At 41.2% G+C, this 20,315-nt stretch overlaps 1 protein-coding gene across 1 annotated transcript in view; it reads right to left on the minus strand.

Annotated features, from left to right (window-relative positions):
* Positions 1-20,315, minus strand: part of OCRL (OCRL inositol polyphosphate-5-phosphatase) — a 2,544,778-nt gene that overhangs the window by 1,886,621 nt on the left and 637,842 nt on the right. Inside the window, exon 9 of the mRNA XM_044057236.1 lies at positions 18,620-18,721. Within this exon, the coding sequence (XP_043913171.1) occupies positions 18,620-18,721 (102 nt within the window). The remainder of the gene's footprint in view (positions 1-18,619; positions 18,722-20,315) is intronic.

Genomic DNA, 20,315 nt, shown 5'->3' on the forward strand with positions numbered 1-20,315 from the left:
TCCCCTCTGAACACGCAGCTCCATCTCTTCTGTTCCAGAGTGTCATGCAATGTGGCATGGAAGATGGACGCCTTTTCCTGTCATTGAAAGGGGTGTTTCTTTATGTTTTCCCTCCTCTTCTTCCACTTCCAAGAGTCCTGCAGAAGATTCATCTGGACTCCCTAAAAATCTTGCTCATGACTCCCTTTTGGCCAAGACTGCACTGGTACCCTCTCAATGCATCTGGCCAGGGGCAATCACCACAAGTTGCCTCACTGGTAGAACCTCCTCTCAATGGACAAGGGGTCTCTCATCCATCCTCACTTGTCCACTTCAGCTGACAATGTGGGTGATAGGGTTTTGCTCCCTTCCCCACACCTCTTTAATGAGGATGTGCTCAGGGTTTTACAAGAGGAAAGGAAACCCTCAACCAGAAAATCGTGCATGTCCAAATGTAAAAGATTTTTTGTCTGGTGCCCTGTTTGTAAAAAGGACCCTTTTTCAATAGGGGTCCCTTTGGCCCTCCTTTATTTGTCAGAGTTGCTCCAATTTGGCTTCGAATATTCCTCTGTGAAGGCCCATTTATCAGCCATTTCTTCTTGTCTGCCCTTGAATCCTCCCTTGGTTTCTAATCAGGTCAGCCAATTTCTTAAACACTCCTGCATCACAGGCCTTCCAGGAAACCTATTCCTCCTCCTTGGGTCCTTAACTTCATTTTGGAAAAATTGACTCTGGCTCCATCTGTGCCTAAAGATTCTGCTTATTTGCAAAACTGTACCCGGAAGATGGTTTTGTTGCTGGCTCTTACCTCTGCTCCCGGGTTTCTGAGCTCCAGGCCCTAATGGCCATTCTTACTTTTTTGGTTTTTCACAGTGACAGGATTCCCTTTGTACTAATCCTTCTTATATGCCCAAGGAAGTAAATGAGATGTCCTTGAGTCAGTCAGTACAACTCCATTCTCCTTAGTCTGCTAGTGACAGGCTCTTGCACAGACAGCTCAGGTACTACTTGGGTAAAACTAAGGCCATTCTTAAGTCTGACCAGCGTTCTGTTTCCTTTCATCCTAGGACACTGGCTTTGGCGGTTTCTAAGCAAACCATCTCCTCTTGGATATCTAAGGCCATTTCTTTCTGTTAAACTTTGCATGGCAAATCTCTTCCTACTTGTTAGAGTGCATTCCACTATGGTTGTTTCCTCTTCTGGTGCCTTCGTCAGTGGGTCAGACACCATCCTTGAAGCTGCTACTTTGTCTTCAGTGCATACCTTTACTAAACATCGTTAAGTTGGATATGGTTTCTAGGGGCAGAACAGGTTTTGCTAGAAGCATCTTGTATGGGTTTGTTGAGGACTCTTCTCAGCTTTCAACCTCCCATTCTGTGGTTTCTAGGGGCAGAACAGGTTTTGCTAGAAGCATCTTGTATGGGTTTGTTGAGGACTCTTCTCAGCTTTCAACCTCCCATTCTGTTTCTTGAGCTTTTTTACTCTCCCTATAGTAAAGAATACTGCAACAGTAATATAGAAAGATACAGTATAGTTGCGTAAAATCTTACCACAACAGTAGATGTCCTCCTCTTCACTGTACCAGTATTCGCTTCCTCCCTCCAAACCCCTGTTGTTTATTCTGGTTTTTGTTTTCAATTCCCTTCCGGCTGAGGGTCTCCCTTTTTTCTTCTGCATTTTCTCCTCCTGAATATGCAGCTACTCCTTTGGCCTATGGAGACTGTTGCCTGCTGGAGGAATTCAGTTTTGGGTAACTGCGTCCATACAAAACTTTTATGCCCTACATCCTCTGTGCGTAGAGTGTGTGTGTGTGTGTGTGTGTGTGTGTGTGTGTGTGATGTAAGGCACATACAAGATCATAAGGGTTTGGTATACTGACTGAATATCAAGCTGCTCTAGGCAGGATATCCCTATAGTAAATACTAATGCAACAGTGAAGAGAAGGGCATCTAATGCTATGGTATGAGTTTACACAACTGTACTCTTCCTACAAAAAAAAAAAAAAAAAAAAAAAATCAAGGAAAGCCTCATTTTACCCTTATCAATCATTTTAAACAAAATGTTAGACACGTGGACATGTCCTTGACCTACGATAAGCTGTTTTGGTACCAGCTAATAAAAACATGCCCTGGGGGATTATGCAAGACTGGAGCAATTTTAGGCCTACTAGTCTATCAGAATTAGATGTAAAATGATGCAGAACCATCAAAAGGACAAAGGACACCTACTTCTGTTAGTTATAAAACAGCATAAGTTTACTGGGGAGGCCAAAGGTTGTCTCTGGGATATTTTTAATCACAAGTTCTTAAGACTCTTCTCATTCCTCAAAAAACAATCTCTAGGAGCTATGAACATGACACCCATGGCAGACAAAGTGTTGCCCTCTTGCTCATATCTTTCCAGTAGTTTTCACTTTGGCTCTGAATAATATTTGTACTTATTGGTTGGTGAGGATCATTTCAAGGACTATGGTGGCAAAACTTGAATTGTGTGAAGAAAGCTGTTTGCAGTGTTACCATCTTGTGACAAGCAAGTGCCATCCAGTGATGTGGACCAAATGAATAATCCAAAATCATCTGCCACTTTACGCTCAAAATATAGACAAGGGGTGCAAAAATGGGAAAATGCACCTCCAGTGTGTCTTAACAAGAGGTGCAAAGGACAGGTATTTGATGAACATGTGTGTGTAGGTGCGGGGGCTGTCATGGGCCAAAAGGAGGCAAGTAAACTAGAAGTGGCTAATGTAACTCTGAATCCTGGGTATTGTTTGTGATATTTTTGAAAAGGAATGTGAAGACAAGTGTCCCTCAGGTCCAGAGTGCCCAAGAACTCTTCAGGGAGTAACATTTCAAGATAGACTGATGGATGTGTATTCTGAACTTGGCCACCTTCATGATTTTGTTTAACCTTGAAAGATCCAAAACACATCTCCAAGCACTACCCCTCTATGACCAAAACATGCATGGAATTGAAATATTTTCCTTGCTCTTCCTGTGGGACTCTCTAAACTGATCCTCAAGCAATTAGTTGGCCTGTAACTATAAGCCTGCATTTGCGCTTGTTTCCTACCTTTCCTGTAACTAGTCTAGTCCAGATACAGATTTGCTTTATCAGGACTGTCTGTAACCTTTCCTATAACTATTCTAATCCAGATAAAGATTTGCTGTATCCAGGACTGTATGTAAGCTTTGGAGCTCCCCAAGCCTTTCTGTGTTGTAGGGCAGCCTTCTAGCTTATCAGTGGGACTGGTAAGCACTAGGTAGCCTAGCTACCACAAGAGGAGTAGTTTCAGGCCCAAAATTTATAGTTTATTGGCCGTATGGGCAGTTTTTCCATCTCTTTCAACTTTCTGGTTTAAAAGCCTGAGTTTTGCGCTTGTTTCCTGCCTATACAGATTTGCTGTATCCAGGACTGTTTGTAAGCTTCTGAGAGTTGCCAAAGTCTGCTCTTCAAATTTTCCCTTAGATCTGCTAGTTCTCTCCTCTCCTGCACTTTTACTAGCTTATTAGTCTAGCACTTTACCAGAGTTCTTGTAGCAATTATTGTAGCACACAAAAATGCTGCCAGCACTAAACATTCTACAAGGAAAGAGCTCCAGTACTTATTAATGCTCACCACTCCAGCCATGTCTAAAGGTCAGTTCCCTATGCTTTCTCCTACTAACCTGGTGAACTTGGGCATCCTGAGGCAATGTAGCAACTGCCTCATACACTGACAACCCTCTCCTCTTACCTCCCAACACTCAGACTTGCGAGAGATGCACTTACATATCCAAAATGGAAGCCACACACTCCCCAGCCAAGACCAGAATAGCTAGTCAAGAGGAGAAGGTAAAGAGATGTACCACACCACAAGGAACACATCTCCCTCCAGAACACACACCACCACTGCCTTCACAAAAAAACACAAACCACACACCCACCTTTGCTGAGGCTCTCAAAAATATACCCAAACAGCAGAGACCTCCAAGGCAGAAACGCACTCGCCCACCACAACACAACACTAACCACAAGACACATAACTCTCCTAAACAGTGTGCCACTCAACCAAAGCCCCTAAGGTAAAACAGCATGCCCACCACACTTGCCATAGGTGACTCGAAAGTGATGCACACCGATGTCCCACTCACTAGGTTGAATAAGTTGAAAGTAACAGTGAGCTGCCAGGATTAGTCACAATGCTCGCACTGAGGTCCCTCAACAACAGGTACAAATATGACTGCCATTCTACATGTGAATGTGAATGACCTGAGACATACCTCCCTGGACTAGAGACATGGCGAAGCTCTCGGATTATGTAGCCCAGGCGAGTATAACCCTAGCCCTGAGCAGCATCCTACCATCATCCAGTATGATACCACAGTATAAGCCGAAAATGATTGATTTCAACAACTGGCTAAGTCTCTGGTGTCATTCTAGGGGGGTCCAGTATCTGTCTGCCTGGGATTTTATGACTGACAGACCTTGATGCTTTGCCAGAGATGGCCTGCATCTGTCACCCCTGGGCTTCTGAGTACTGGCCTAGGCTCTTGCCACCCCTACAGTGCCTTTTTAGGTGGTGTTCCAAAGACCAAATTACCACCATAACAAATACAAACAAATGCAAGCTGAGTATCATGCTGCTCAATGCTAGAAGTCTAAATCTCAAAATGCACTCACTCGAAGCACTCCTTAAAATGGAGAACATTGACACTTGTGCTGTAACAGACACCTAGTTCAAGGCAAAAGAAAGCACCCCTGCACTACCAGGCTATAACTCATTCCACACCTTAAAGCCCTAGAACTTAGACCGAAGCTCCAAAGGCGGTGGTGTTTCCACATTCATAAAGGATGCGTACAACTCCAGACTGGTAGCCCAACATAACGCATCAGAGACGCTTCAGGTGCAGCTAACATTGGGTAAGACAGCGATTCAGGTCATAGCCTGTTACAGGTCCCCAACCATGTCCCAAGACTCGCACTCCGCTTTCCTAACCACACTGGAGAATATTAGCGTCCAACCTAACACTCACACTAGGCGACTTCAACTACCCCTCCATTAACTGGGAAAACTACTCGTGTACCAATACACTTGCTCAATGTTTCCTGGAGTTCATTAATTCCAATGCCCTGGACCAGCTCGTTCTTATCCCCACTAGAGGTAGCAAAATCCTTGACCTGGTCATTACTAACATGGGTGGCCGTTGCTCTACACCAGTAGTCAACGCCTCCCTGGTTAGCTCTGACCACAAACTAATCACCTTGGAAATCCACAACCCTCCCACACCCCGCAAAGGTAATCACCATGAAAAACTTCTCCAAAGCTAACTTTGGGCTCCTAAAAACAGAGGTGGCAAGCTTCACAGCACCCATGCAAATGCAGAATAGTTGCATGACTGCTGAATCATATACCAATGCTCCATACGAACATGTACACAAATGCATGGATCTCACCATACCCAATAGAACCAAGACACACTCCTCCAAAAAAAGGAAGCCAATCTGGTGGTCCCCTGCCATAAACAAACCCTACAACAGAAGGAGTAAACTGATGCGGTATAAGGTAAAGTCCCAATACTGGAAAAACTCCCTTATCAGCTTCAACAAAAGTTGAGATCCCCTCATCAAATCCTCTAAAGCTAGCTATGAAAACAAAATTGCATCAGATAGTAAAGACAACCACAAGGCCTTCTATAGTTATGTAAAGAATCTCCACGGCAATACCCAGATTTGCTCTGAGCTACTGCGGAATGGTACCTTCTATGCCAAGCCAAAAGATATTGCCAATATACTGGTCGACAAATTCTGTGCCAACTTTAGACCCCCCCCTAAAAAAAGGACCAATCACAATACCAGTTGATTGCCAGGTACCCAGTATTACTGCTTCACAGGTTAAAACAGCACTGTCAAAGGCCAAGAATACAACTTCAATGGGACCTGACAATACCTTTGGCTATGTTTTACATGAACTACAGAGTGAACTGGCACCTCACCCGTGTGCCCTGTTCAATCACAGCCTTACCTCAAGCTTTGTCCCTACCAAATGGTGCACTGCTACAGTCATCCCTCTCCACAAAGGAGGAGCGACTACAGACCCTGGGAACTATTGCCCCATTATTTATTTATTTATTTTATTTTACATTTGTTTACTGGGATAGTCCGACTGGATACATGTCCATTTTCAGCAGAGGCCCGGGGAGAAAAGCTCCAAATGGACAAACTTACATAGACTACACAAGTAGTTGGATAAAATTACAAAATATAAAACAAAGTGATTATGTACAATGGCTTAGTAGTGTTCCCTAGTAGGGACTCACAATTCTCATGGACAGACACAATTAAAAGCAAGAGACGTCAGATTGGACATGGAGCTTGGTGGCGTAGTTACATGTTATGATATTTACAGATTATGCTTAGCCTGACAAGTCTGATATATAAAGTTATGTAACGCATCATCATGGACCTAATAAACAAGGATACAGGGAATCTCCACAGTTTGGTTTTGTGAAGGGTAGATCATGCTTGCTCAACTTGGTCGACTTCTTTGAGTCAGTCACCAGAGCTGTGGATGAAGGCAAGGTGGTTCATACAGCCTACCCTGAGCTAGCCAAGGCCTTTGATACCATTCCCCACTCAGGAATCATTGAAAAACTCACTAAGCTAAGCATCAATAGCAAGCTCAGATGCTCATAAGCCTAGTACTTATTATACAGCAGGAACTTCTCATTGTTACATTTGTTAATGCATGTTATGTACTTCACAGATAAAGATTCTAGTTGTCTACTGATGTATTATGTTCTTCATCTGTAAATATGTTGTAAGTAATTTCTATGCTAAATTGTTAATCGCTATGTAATCCAAACTACTGTCCGTTTATTTTACTGTGGAGCTTTTCTCCCCGGGCCTCCGCTGAAAATGGACCCACGTCCAGTCGGACACTCCCGGACAACAAATTTAAATAAATAAATAATAAATAAATCATCCCCTATAACTGGCTCACAGATAAAACCCACAGTGTGAAAGTCAGACTGCCAACCAGTCACGAGTGCAGTCCAACAGGGATCAGCCCTGGGTCCTCTTCACTTAAGTATCTGCTTCTCAGAAGTCCAGGCCAACACAAAGGGACTCTAGCTGACAAAGTTTGCAGACTATTGTAAGCTAGGAGCCATTATTAACTCCCAAAATGATGTTGACATCCTACAGAAAGGATAAATGATATAAGGTGCAGCTCGAACAGGACAGGAAACTTTTATTGAAAAAACACAAATCCACTGGTTAAGCGCTTTCATCTATTCATATACAGACTTCCTCAGAACCAAGTTAGTCCCTCACCAACACTGTTTATATATCCAATTTGGCACCAAAATTTTAAATAGCCTTATAAAGCCTTAAAGAAACATGTATTCTACTATTCCTCACATACACAAAGCTAATACAAAACATTTATCTAAAACACTTAATTCAGATGCTTGTAAGCTATATAAATTAAATGAAAAATATACTTATAAAAATATATATATATATATATAATAAATTGCTGATATACAATATATAAATATAATAGATGCTCTAAAGAATTCACATAACAATTAATTCTATATGATGCTAAAATTCAATATAATTTGGACTTGAATATATATAATAAATAATTAATATATGTATACATATGTAGTAAAAAAATCTAAAAGCATGTATATCATATTAAAAATCATGTTTAAAAATATAGAGCAATTAAACTGATATATTGGCTGTACTAGTAGTAGGGGATATCCTACCTCTATGCTAAAAGATGTCACAGGCTATGTGAGACAACAATGGGGCAACAAGTATTTACCATTGTTAGGCTTGCCAAGTGAAAGTGGCAAGGATATTGATAGGAGGGACACTACATTAGAAACTTTTAGTAGAGTGTGTGTAATTATGTATACACCATACGCTAATCATGTGAAAGAAATACTAAATAGACACTGGGATTTGATTACAATTACAGAAAGTATAGGTATTACATTAGGCAAATATTCCATATGTGTATTTAAAACCGCCCCCAATATTAAAAAGTTACTTGAGAAGACAACACACACAGTAAAATACAAGTCAAATTCTAAGGGAACTTCGAAATGTGGCTCTTGTAGCCAATGTAAATATATCAATGAAGTGGTGTGATTCAAGTTGGATAATATCAATAAGACACATATAAAAAGTAAGGTAGGAAATTGTAATACTAGACAAGTAGTATATCTTGCAAAATGTGTTGTATGCCCAGCATTCTACATAGGTAAGACGGAGAGGAATTTAAAAAAAAAAGAATATATGAACATTATTATAAGATTCAGACTAAAGATATGAAGAATGCTTTGTACAAACATATATTTAGCAAAGGGAATCAACACCATTTCAAATTTTCTATTTTAGAACATATTGATAGTAGTGTATGTGGGGGTAATTGGAAAGTGTATTTAGCTATGATGGAAAGTAAGTGGCAGATATTCACAGATGCCACAAGTTTTCCAGGCATTAATGATAGTATTAGTATGAAACCATTTCTTATTCTTGACTAATTATGTGGTTGTTTTGTGATTTGTTTTAGTACAACCAATATATCAGTTTAATTGCTCTATATTTTTAAACATGATTTTTAATATATACATCCTTTTAGATTTTTTTACTACATATGTATACATATATTAATTATTTATTATTTATTATATATATTCAAGTCCAAATTATATTGAATTTTAACATCATATAGAATTAATTATGTGAATTCTTCAGAGCATCTATTATATTTATATATTATATATCAGCAATTTATTATATATATACATTTTTATAAGTATATTTTTCATTTAATTTATATAGCTTACAAGCATCTGAATTAAGTGTTTTAGATACCCTGACATCCTGATGTCAGTTTTAAGCGCCTTGACCGACGTCAGCCTAATACTTTGGTATTCGGGCCGACCGAGGACAGCGGACTACCCATATGTAAGGACTGCAGCAATGTGAGATGAAGAACATTACATGTTTCTTTAAGGCTTTACAAGGCTATTTAAAATGTTGGCGCCAAACTGGATATATAAATAGTGTTGGTGATGGACTATCTTGGTTCTGAGGAAGTCTGTATATGAATAGATGAAAGCGCTTAACCAGTGGATTTGTGTTTTTTCAATAAAAGTTTCCTGTCCTGTTCGAGCTGCACCGTATATCATTTATCCTGCACCAGAAATTGGAGTTTTATATTGTTGTTTCAACAGTTGTTTTGTTATCCTACAGAAAGGCCTCACTGAGACCAATGACTGATGTCAGAAAGTACAGTTGTGTACACTTACCATAAATGTAGATGTTCGAGTGTATTCACTGTTGCAGTCATTACATTTGGGTAATCTACTGGCAGGTTGCCCTCAGTCGGCCTGAATTCCAAAGTCTTGGGTCCTGCGTCAGTTGCGGTCTTCTCTTCCATGATGTCAGGTCGTCAGGGGTATAAACCATGCAGCTGACGCCATTTTCTTTAGCTTTTCTTGCCCCCAATGTCAGGTGCCCCCAAAAAGGTAGCAATATTATATATATATATATATATATATATATATATATATATATATATATACACATGCATCAATATAAACTTTACCTTCATCTACAAGCAAATACACCACATAGTTTGTAGAAGATAGAGAAAGAAAGATAAACTGTAAAATGACAGGGGGATGGCAGGAGGGTAACCTGGACTGCAACAGTGAATACACTCGAACATCTACATTTATGGTAAGTGTACACAACAGTACTATGTTCTTCATGTTTCACTGTTGCAGTCATTACTTTTGGGTAGAATCCCAAAGCTATGGTTGGGAGGCTGGAGCTAAACAGCATTAGGTGTGGCTATAAGGCCCTGCAGCAATGCAGTGGCAAAGCCTGCCCTGGACTTAGAGAGGCAAATGGTAATGCTTTGTAAAGGTGTGAACAGAACTCCAAGTAGCAGCCTCTAGAATGTCTTTGGTTGGTACTCCTCTGAAAAAGGCTGCCGAAGTAGCTGCAGCTCTGGTGGAATGAGACCTAATGCCCTTGGGTAAGTAGCAGAAATGGATGAAGTGGCTTATCCACTTTGAAATTGTCTGCTTTGAGATAGCCTTTCCTTCTGATCCTGCAGCATATGACACTAGTAATTGCTCAGTTTTTCTTAGAGATTTTATCCTGCTCAAACAGAATCTTAGCTGTATGTGTATGTCCAAGGAATGCAGAATTCTCTCCCCTTTGTTCTGCGAATTTGGATAAAAAGTTGGCAGATGAATTGTTTGGTTAAGAGCCACACTGGAAACCACCTTAGGCATAAAAGTAGCATTTGTCCTCAGAGACACCCTGTCTGGGTAAAATATGTTAAAAGGTTCTACAACCATGAGGGCCTGTAGCACTGAAACTCTTCTTGCTGAAGTAATTGCTAGTAGCAGAACTGTCTTCCATGATAAGAACTTTATATCAGCGGTAGCGGCTGGTTCAAATGGAGGCAGGGTGAGCTTTTCCAGCACATAATTGAGGTCCCATGCTGGTAATGGTGATCTTCTAGGAGGCCTTAGGTTTTTGGCTCCTCTAAGATACTGCTGTAGTAAAGGATGAGAAAAGATTGGTGGCTCTATATTGTAATGAGCTGAAATGGCAGAGGCATGGATTTTGATTGATGAGAAAGATAGGCCTTTGTCAAGCATCTCAGTTAAGTATTGTAATATCTGAGGAATATGTTGTTCTGCTGTATCAGTTCCTTGTGCTTGATTCTAAGCACAGAATCTTTTCCATTTGTCAGCATAAGATTTTCTAGTACTAGGCCTTCTAGCTTCCAAAATAACATCCATCACAGCTTTACTGAGAGGTGTCATTCATATGATTACATGATTAGTCATGTTGTCAGGTTCAGAGTCTGTAACTGATTGTGCAGGATCTGATTGTTTTGCTGGGACAGTAGTTGTGGTCTTTGAGGCAAGGTCCAAGCTGGGTATTGAGACAAGTTCCAGTATTGGCAGGGCCAGTCCGGGGCAATTAATATCATCTTTGGCTTCTCTTGTCTGACTTTTAGGAGTACCTTGGGTAGAAGAGGCAGAGGAGGAAAGGTGTAAACTGACAGGTTTTTCCAACTGAAGGATAGGGCGTCCACTTTCCATGCTCGTCTGTGGTAAGTCCTTGTGTAGAATCTTTTCAATTGATAATTTTGAGGAGAGGCAAATAGATCTATGTCTGGGCTCCCCCATTCCTCTGTTATCATGCTGAATATTTGTGGATTTAATTTCCACTCAAGGGTATCAATAAGGTTTCTGCTTAAGTCATCTGCCAGAGTGAAATGTTTTCCTGGGAGGAATTGAGCTTGAAGATTGATTTGGAAGGTCAAAGGTGTGTCCCACAGTGCCATGGCTAATCTGCAAAGGGGATATGAGTGTGTGCCTCCTTGCTTGTTTATATATCACATGACTGTGGTGTTGTCCGTCTTTATCAGTAGTTGTCCTGGATGAAGTAAGTCCTTGAAGGCTGTTAGGGCATTTTGAACAGCTAGCATCTCTTTCTGGTTGATATGTAGATGCATTTGATTTGGTCCCCATATGCCCTGAATGCATATTCCTGCCATGTGGGCCCCCCAGGCATAATCTGATGCATCTGTTGTTAAGGTTTGGCTGGCAGGGGGTAGAGTGAAGGGCAGTCCCATGTTTTGGTGACAGGCCTTTGCCCACCATAGAAACTCCTGTTGCAGGCAGGGGATGAGAAGAATAATTGTTTCCAGACTGTGTGAATGTTGATTCCATAAGCTTTTTAGGCACCACTGAAGTTTCCTCATATGCAGTCTTGCATATGGAATTAGAAGGATGCAGGATGCCATGAAGCCCAGAGCCTGAAGAATTTGTCTTGCAGAAGACTGGGTTTTTGTTGCCATCAGTTTGAAGTAAGTAGTCAGTTGCCTTTGTTTGTCTGGTGTGAGGTAAGCCATCTGGGCAGTTGTATGCAAGCTTGCACCCAGGAATGTTATCTTTTGAGAGGGTACAGTTGTGATTTATTTTCGTTTGTGTACCCTAGGCATGCTAGAAGCCTTTTCACAAATGCCACGTGTCGCAGAAGAGTGTGCTTGTTCTCTGCTTGAATTTGACAGTCATCCAAGTAAGGCTATATCTGAATACTTCTTTGTCTGCAAAATGCAATTACTGGTGCCAGGCACTTTGTAAAGACCATGGGCGCAGTAGATAAGCCAAAGGGCAGTGCAGAGAATTGGCAATGCATTAAGCCAGCCTTGAATCTGAGGTATCTTCTGCACGACTGTCTTATTGGGCCATGCAGGTATGCCTCTTTTAAGTCTAAAGTCACCAGTCAAGCATTCTTGCCCAGCATGGGCAGAAGCTGTTGCAAAGTGAGCATTTTGAATTTTGGAATGTCCAAGTATGTGTTCAAAATCGATAAATCCAGTATTGGCCACCAGGCCTTGTCCTTTCTGGGTATGAAGAACAGTCTTGAGTAAAAACATTGTCCTTTTTCCTGTTCTGGTACTGTCTGAATGGCCCCCATATCCATGAGGGACGTAACCTGTTTCTGAGCCTCTGCCCATTGTTTTTTTGGCAGGTATGGCCAACCATTTGTTATTGGCAGAGTGTGGAAATGGAATCTGTATCCCTGTGATACGATGTTCAGTACCCACTTGTCCTGGGTTATTAACTGCCAATTTTGAGCAAAAAGTGCTAATTTTCCCCCTATGGGTGCTGCCAAAAGATAAGTGCTTGGTGTAGGTAGAGGGAAGTCATTGGGCTTGCTTTCTGTAGGTTTGCGCTTTATCGCCTCCAGATTTGGAGGTGGATGCGCCCCATTGCTTTGACCTGTACGAGTCTTGAGCATGGTACCTGGAACCCTTAGGGCATCTGGATTTGCTCCTTTGAGCTCTGTCTGACACAGGAAAGGACAAATTTTTTGTAGGCCGGTGTCTAGTGAATCTTGGTGGCTGCACTTGTTAAGAAATCTTTAACAGTTTGCATAGACTTAGCTTTGTCTTCCATTTTCTTTAAAACCTCTTCTGCCTTAATACCAAACAGAGAATCATGCTGTAAAGGTGCAGCTAGCAATTTAGCTTTAACATGATCAGGCAAATTTTGTTCCTTTAACCAGGCATGCCTCCTAATCACAGATCCAGTAACTGCGGCCCTGCACGAGGCCTCTAAAGAATCAAAACGACAGCAAAGTACGCTTTCCAACTTGTTCAGCTGCATGCAATAATTCCTGCAATTCCTTATTTTCTGCACATTCTGAAATCAACATTATTTTCTGTTTCAGCAATCCCATAACATGTCGTTGGTACTTAAGCATACGAAATTGACAGTTTAAGGCCCCGATTGCCAAGGTTGCAGATGTATAAACCTTTTTTCCCCATCTGTCCAGCGCCCTTGAATCTCTATCGGAGGGGGTAGGGTTTTTTGCTGTTGAGGCCTTAACTCCCTTTGGACCCTGTGAAATAGTTTTAGGATCAGCAGCAGGGTTTCTAAATAAAAATGTATGAGAGTCAGGGACCCTGTAATACCTGTCAGGCTTACTGGGAGCAGGAGGTAGTGAGTCAGGGGTCTGGCTTGACTGCGAAAAAAACATCATCCGCAATGTCTAACACAGGGGGGAATGGCTAAAGGCTTGTGCTGAGGGAGAAGGAGGAAATCCCTGAGCTTCTTTTTTTTTTCTGAGAAGTCTGGACTCTCCCAGTGAAAATGCTCCCTCAAAGTATGCAAGGTTTCTCCACATTAATAATTCTCAGGAGGAGATGCAGATGGAATGGACTCCTCAGCATCAGAATCCTCATAGGAAGGTAGAGCTAATTCCTGATCAGAAGAGGAATCAGAAGAAATAGAAACCTGATCTGAAGATTCATATTCAGTGTCTTGCCTAGGCCTCTTATCTGAAGGGGAATGGGTACCCCTGATCAAGGTAATAAGGTCTTCAGCCATTTTGATCATCTGTTTTTTAGGCATAGAGGCCTGTGCACGTGGCTCCGGCATCGTTTTTTAGTTTTAGAAGGGGTCTTTGCCTTTGGTTTTGCAGCTTTCATCGGTTTGATATAAAAATGTTGAGGTTTGAATACACCCTCAGAAGCCGGTGCCTGCTCAGCGGCTCCAGACCTATCCGAGGGAGATGCATCCGTCGGTCCAATACCTTGAGTATCTTGCCAGACTCAACATGGGTGTCGGTAGAGGCCTGCGACTCGAAGGTAGCGGGTATCAGGGGCTGCAAAAGTGCCTCACTGAGTACCGGCGACCAGCTTAGGAGAAGCTTCATAGTCTGTTTTGGATCTTGACTGCCTTTCTCTGTCCTTTCCTTTGCGTTTTTTATGTACTCCGGTAGTCGGATTGCTATCCGACGACATCTCTGGGTAGTTAAATCTGTTTCCAAAATACTTAGATGCAAAAATATACTGACGCTTAATAGTGCATTGGTTAAACCTAGCACAAAACAGACAGCCAGGCAATTTGTGATCAGGGCCTAGGCAAGTAATACAGTATAAATGGAAACCCTTATGAGGTATTTGCTTCCCACAAGTAATACAATTAACTTTTTCTGACATCGGTAAAAAGCAAGAAAAAAGTTTCCCCAATGGGGTACTTGGCTTTATTGAAGACTTCGGTTCTGAAAATCACACACAAATATTTCAGTAGTCGGCCGACCGGCACTTGTGAAATGCTTCTGCTTCGGGCACAGTGTGGCAAGAAAGACTGAATAAAATGATGTCAGCTGTATGTTTTATACCCCTGACGACCTGACGTCATGGAAGAGAAGACAGCAACTGACGCAGGACCCAAGACTTTGGAATTCAGGCCGACTGAGGGCAACCTGCCAGCAGATTGCCCAAATGAAATGACTGCAACAGTGAAACATGAAGAACATCCATGGCCTTAAGCTCAATGCCAAAAAATGTGTAGTCATCCCCTTTGGGAAAAACCCAGTTCCCATGAATTACAACATCGATGGTAGTCCACTGAACACAGAAGGCGTTATAAGAGATCTGGGAACACAGGCTGACAGCAACCTCTCTTTTGACCACCACACTGCCACTGTGGTCAGAAAGTCCTTCTATGTGGCACATCTCATTATTAAGGGTTTTGAATCAAGGAAGAAAGATATCATTGTCTCCCTCTACTCTTCCCTCATAAGCCCACTCATAGAGTATAATGCTCCATTTGTCATGTACCTCACTAGACACCTGCAACAACTGGAGAGGCCGCAAAAGTACCTCACAAAGAGGATCCTAGGTCTTAAATACTGGACAGACTCAAAAAACTCCAACTATTCTCGGTCTCATATCACCTACTTAGAGGCGATCTCTGCTTGACTTACAAAGCCATGTCTGACCCAGCTCTGTTAGAAGTGCTACATCTAAAGAAACCTTAATCCCTCCACACCACATGCTCCAGAGACCTCAACCTCATTACCACAATCAACAGAATGCGCTAGAGGGACAGGTTCATAACCCAGAGACTGCCCATGCTATGGAATAGACTTCCCATACATGTCAAACAGAACACTTCACTAGCCCTCTTCAAGAGAAATCTTGATAAGTGGATGGGAAATAAAACAAATTCACCCCGGGGATCACTCCATTGGCTCTATTGGACAAAGGCACTGGGAACTAACATCGGGTGGCACGATGCCAGGGTAATCCTATGGGCTAGGCTTGTAAAGGCTCCAGGGTCATTAGCCTAGTACACATCTATGAACCTAAGTGTTGGGTGGGTCTGGATGAGAAGATCTGATGGGATATGCCTGTAGGGAGGTACCATCCCAAATTCTAGTTTTTTCCCTCTTCCATGGGGACTATGGGAAGACTGAAAGAAATACCCTGAAAAATGACCTGCCCCTTAAAAGAAGTGAAGGGGAAAAAGAAAAAAAGGAGAGCGGAAGATGACTCTACTGGCCACTAGTCCATTTGAGGAAGAGGCGTGCCCTCCTTTACCACTACTCTTCCATCTACCATAGTCTCTTCTACCTCTTAAAAACTACCTGCTTGGAAGGATATGCTGTCATTGACTTACAGTAAGAATATTATTATTTAGCTGGCTAATTTCCAGTGCATCAAAGAAATAAATAGTGAAATAAATGCTTTACTGACTCCCTGGTTTTGCCCCTTTCCCCCAACTTTTTAAACATGTCTTGTAACAAAGTCCCAAATAGTACATCTTTATCCAAAGGTGCATCCAAAAGCTGCCTTTTCATATGACATCCTCGACAGTGGCTGAAGTCTACGCCGGACAACTTCTTATGGTCCTAGCTGCTCTTAACATACTGTATATGTGTGTCCACTGCATAATAGATCTGATGGTCCTAGCTGTTCTTAACATACGGCATGTGTGTCCACTGCATCACAGACGCAGTTAATGGTATGCTTATCTACTATGTCTGGGGTCAATCTGTGTACATTTTTATTTAAACATTCATCCACAATCTAATAAAACCATGTCCTCAGTTTCAGTATCTCAACCCTGACGGTGAGCAGTTAACAGAAAAAAAAATAGATTGGGAGAAGTATATCATTATTTTTCCAAAAAAGTCAACAACTCTGCTCTGCCTATCATATTTTATTCCTTATGCCAACTTAAACCTACCTCAAAGTTGCAAAGGAACAACTGCTGTGTACAATACAGAGTTCTAACAGAGGTATCTATAGGCCTCACAGGTCATACAAAAACGTGTTTGGACTCCTGGAATCTGGGATTATGGTTCTAAGGATGCAATAGTATTGCAGAAAGCCTGAAAATTTTAAAAAGAAGGAGACTACAAAGGGCTTAAAGTCCTTCACACCCAGACAATTCAAGAAATTGTTCTGAGATTCTGAAAACACTTCAGAACAGACTTTCTTATCACTGGTATCATACCTCACTGGTGAGGAAATCTAAAACAGCAGACCAAGTCATCCCCCCTTCAAGTTCTACACCAAGAGAAACTGGTGGAGCTCTCACTCCTTTTCTATGATGAAAGGCAGGCTATCAATTTGAACATAGAGGACTTATCCTCTAAAAGGTTCATAAAAACTGCTCCATGACATCAATTGTAATCCAAGGCCCTTTGGGGTCGCCATCTAAATGAATGGCAACTAGATTTGAATAATTACAGTTACTCAGATAGTGGATATCAATACTTCTTTAGCATGGGGTCTACTGAATTTACTGAAAGGCTGGCCTCTTAAATACAGGCAGGAAATATACTTGGAATATTACAATGTTATAAACTTCATGTGACATTATTGAAATTTTGGTGGTGTGGATTTAAGTCACATGCACTTGGGAACCAATGACCACATCTCCAATATTCCAGTATCTTACAAACCACGTACAAGACCTGTGGAGCTACAAAAGGTACAATCCCAATGAATCATTTTGAAGGGAGCACATGGAAAGCCTGCTGAAATAAAGTACAATACTCAGAGTTTACAAGACAAAACCTCAATGAGTCCAAAATCTACAGGCTTCAGTGGCATTGTTTGGGTAAACTAAGGCCTCCCTCTCTCTCTCTTCTACTGTCTACTTAACTGCTAACATTCAACAGACCCATCTTCCTCAGTTTTTCAGACTGTAAGGCCACTGTTGAATGGCTTGCTGTGGGTACCTTTCACCAGTATCAACGATTCAGATATCCTCCAGACCAGGGAGTGGTGCTCCACCCCAAGCAGAAAAGGCATAATGACTAAATCTTTAGGCAGAATTTACTTTTTGCATGCTTGCCCGTTCACACAGCGTGCACGCGCACACACACAGACACAACACACTTTGTATATTTGCTTTTCCAAAGATGTTAGGGAGATCACAAATGTTTTTCTAAATCAAAACTTGAAATTTTAGAGGCAAAATAATAGCAACAATGCTTCACAATGTAATGTGTGAATAAATAAAAGCAGAGGAGCATATACAATATTCTGAATGCCTCACCTGCAGTGCAGTGATGGCCAAACATACTGACTGACCACTTGCTGATTTTAAAAAGAACGATGTAAACACTTCAAGTTCTCTGTGGGACTGATGCCTGGGCATGAGGAAGACCTAAGCTCTTTAAGGACAGTTGCAATAGCTCAAAGTCAGCAGGAAAGACAGGTAAGTCCAGCTATTATACATGGATAAAGCTTTATACTGCACTACTGATCTCCTTAAATGACATATAGAAATCACCTCATACACCCAGCAGCAGGTTTCAAAAGGTAGTCCAGTTTGTAACAAGTGGTTATGAAAATGAAGTGAAGCTTATGGACACAGCAGCACCTCCATAATTTAAAAACAAAACGTGTTTTACAAGATTCACTTTATGAGCAAGACAGTATGCAACAAATGTATGGGTGAGGTCAGCACACACAACCTGCTCTTTGTTTTGTGCACATTATATGTCCTTACTTATGTTTGCTCTGTTATACTGGGGGGAGGGGGCTACACACTCTAATATGAAATAAACCATTGTCAAGGGACCCTTTTCTTATCTTAAAAAAGTAAACCAAAACATACATATTCTCTTCTTGACAAGTTAAGTGCATAACAGGTGAAACTAACTTGGGCTATAGTGTCTGCTTTGCCACTTTTATTTCATATCTACCGCACCAAAAGCTAATTAAGGGATGAGCCAGTGAGACCATCCATGGCCTGATTATTACAAAAATATATATTACCCGTCATGACAGGATTCCTTACCCTATGCAGTACAAGTCAGGAGGTGACTTATCATAGCGCAGCCATGGATGCAGTTCAGAATCAGGGGATTGTCCATTAACATTCCATGTACCAACAAAAAATCTGTGAAGAAAAAAAAGAAGTGTTACAAACAAAACGTCTTTAGAAAAAGGACTGCCTGACTCAGGATCAGAAAATAGATAAGCAAGAGTGATACAAACCAACAGTTACAAAAAAGTATTCCTGTCCATTAAGCAGTCAAAGAGATGCTTACTCAGCTAACACCCAAGTACTATACATACATCTTAATCTATCCACAGGAAAGCACACAACAAAATAAGTTTTCAAACCAAAAGAAACAAGTCAGCCAGCAAAAAAGGGGAGAACGATCTAGCCAATTTTTCAATGTACATTCAGCCAATGCAATTACAGAAAGCTGAAAAAATGTACTATGTTGTTAATGTTACAAACAGTTCTACTACCCAACTGGATGGGCTTTAAAGGAAAACAACTGAATGCATAAACATTCTGTGTGGCTAGACGCCTGGTGACTGTTATTAAATATAGAAAATAATTAACTACGCACTTATGAAACCATGAATCTAAAGAAAAGGGAAAACAAAAATTTTAGAGTGCTTTCTGTATTTATATTGTAGCATTTTCTTTATATACTCTTGTGATCAGTATAAAGAATATAGCAAGAAAAAATGCATTTTGGAGTGGTGTAACACAGTTGACGTAGATGTAATTATATTAGAAGACACACATTTTTAACAAATGAAGAGATTACAAATAGAGAAACTACACGGAGGAAAGAATCTAGAATTTGGGAAATGGGAGATGTTCTGAAATAACTGTACTCTGCAGAAACAGTAAAGATATTAGATGCAACTTCAGCACAAATGGGAAGATTAGATTTAAAATGGAAAGAAAAAATATACAGAATTATACAGTATGCTTTACTATCTGTAAAGAAAGGGAAGGATTTCATCAGATTTTGGACTATGGTGATAAATATGAATATTACAACACAAGGCTGTGATTTAAAAAGCAAGTGTAAAAAGAAAGGAAATGAAAGAAAAATGTGAGAAGTCATTAGATACGGTAATTTAAAAGTGTGGGACAAAGAGTCATGGACTTACAAAAGGGGTATGTCTTTCTCTTTCGGCTGTTCCCATTAGGGGTTGCCACAGCGGATCATCTGTTTCCATTTCTTCCTGTCCTCTGCATCTTGCTCTGTCACATCAACCATCTGCATGTCCTCTCTCACTACATCCATAAACCTTATCTTAGACCTTCCTCTTTTCCTCTTACCTGGCAGCTCCATCCTTTGCATCCTTTCCCAATATACCCAGCATCCCTCCTCAGCACATGTCCAAACCAATGCAATCTCACCTCTCTGTCTCCAAACCGTCCAACCTGAGCTGACCCTCTAATATACTGATTCCTAATCCTGTCCGTTCTTGTCACACCCAGTGCAAATCTAAACATCTTTAACTCTACCACTTCCAGCTCTGACGCCTGCCTTTTTGTCAGTGCCACAGTCTTCAACCCATACAACATAACTGGTCTGACTACCCTCTTGTAGACCGTTCCTTTCACTCTTACTGGTACTTGTCTGTCACAAATCACTCCTGACACTCTACTCAAACCATTCCACCCTGCCTGTGCTCTCTTCTTCACCGCTCTTCCACACTCACCATTACTCTGAAAAAAA

This window comes from Protopterus annectens, chromosome 15.part0 (genome assembly GCF_019279795.1).
Source record: "Protopterus annectens isolate FY-2018-M chromosome 15.part0, PAN1.0, whole genome shotgun sequence".
NCBI classification, from domain to species: Eukaryota; Metazoa; Chordata; order Ceratodontiformes; family Protopteridae; genus Protopterus; species Protopterus annectens.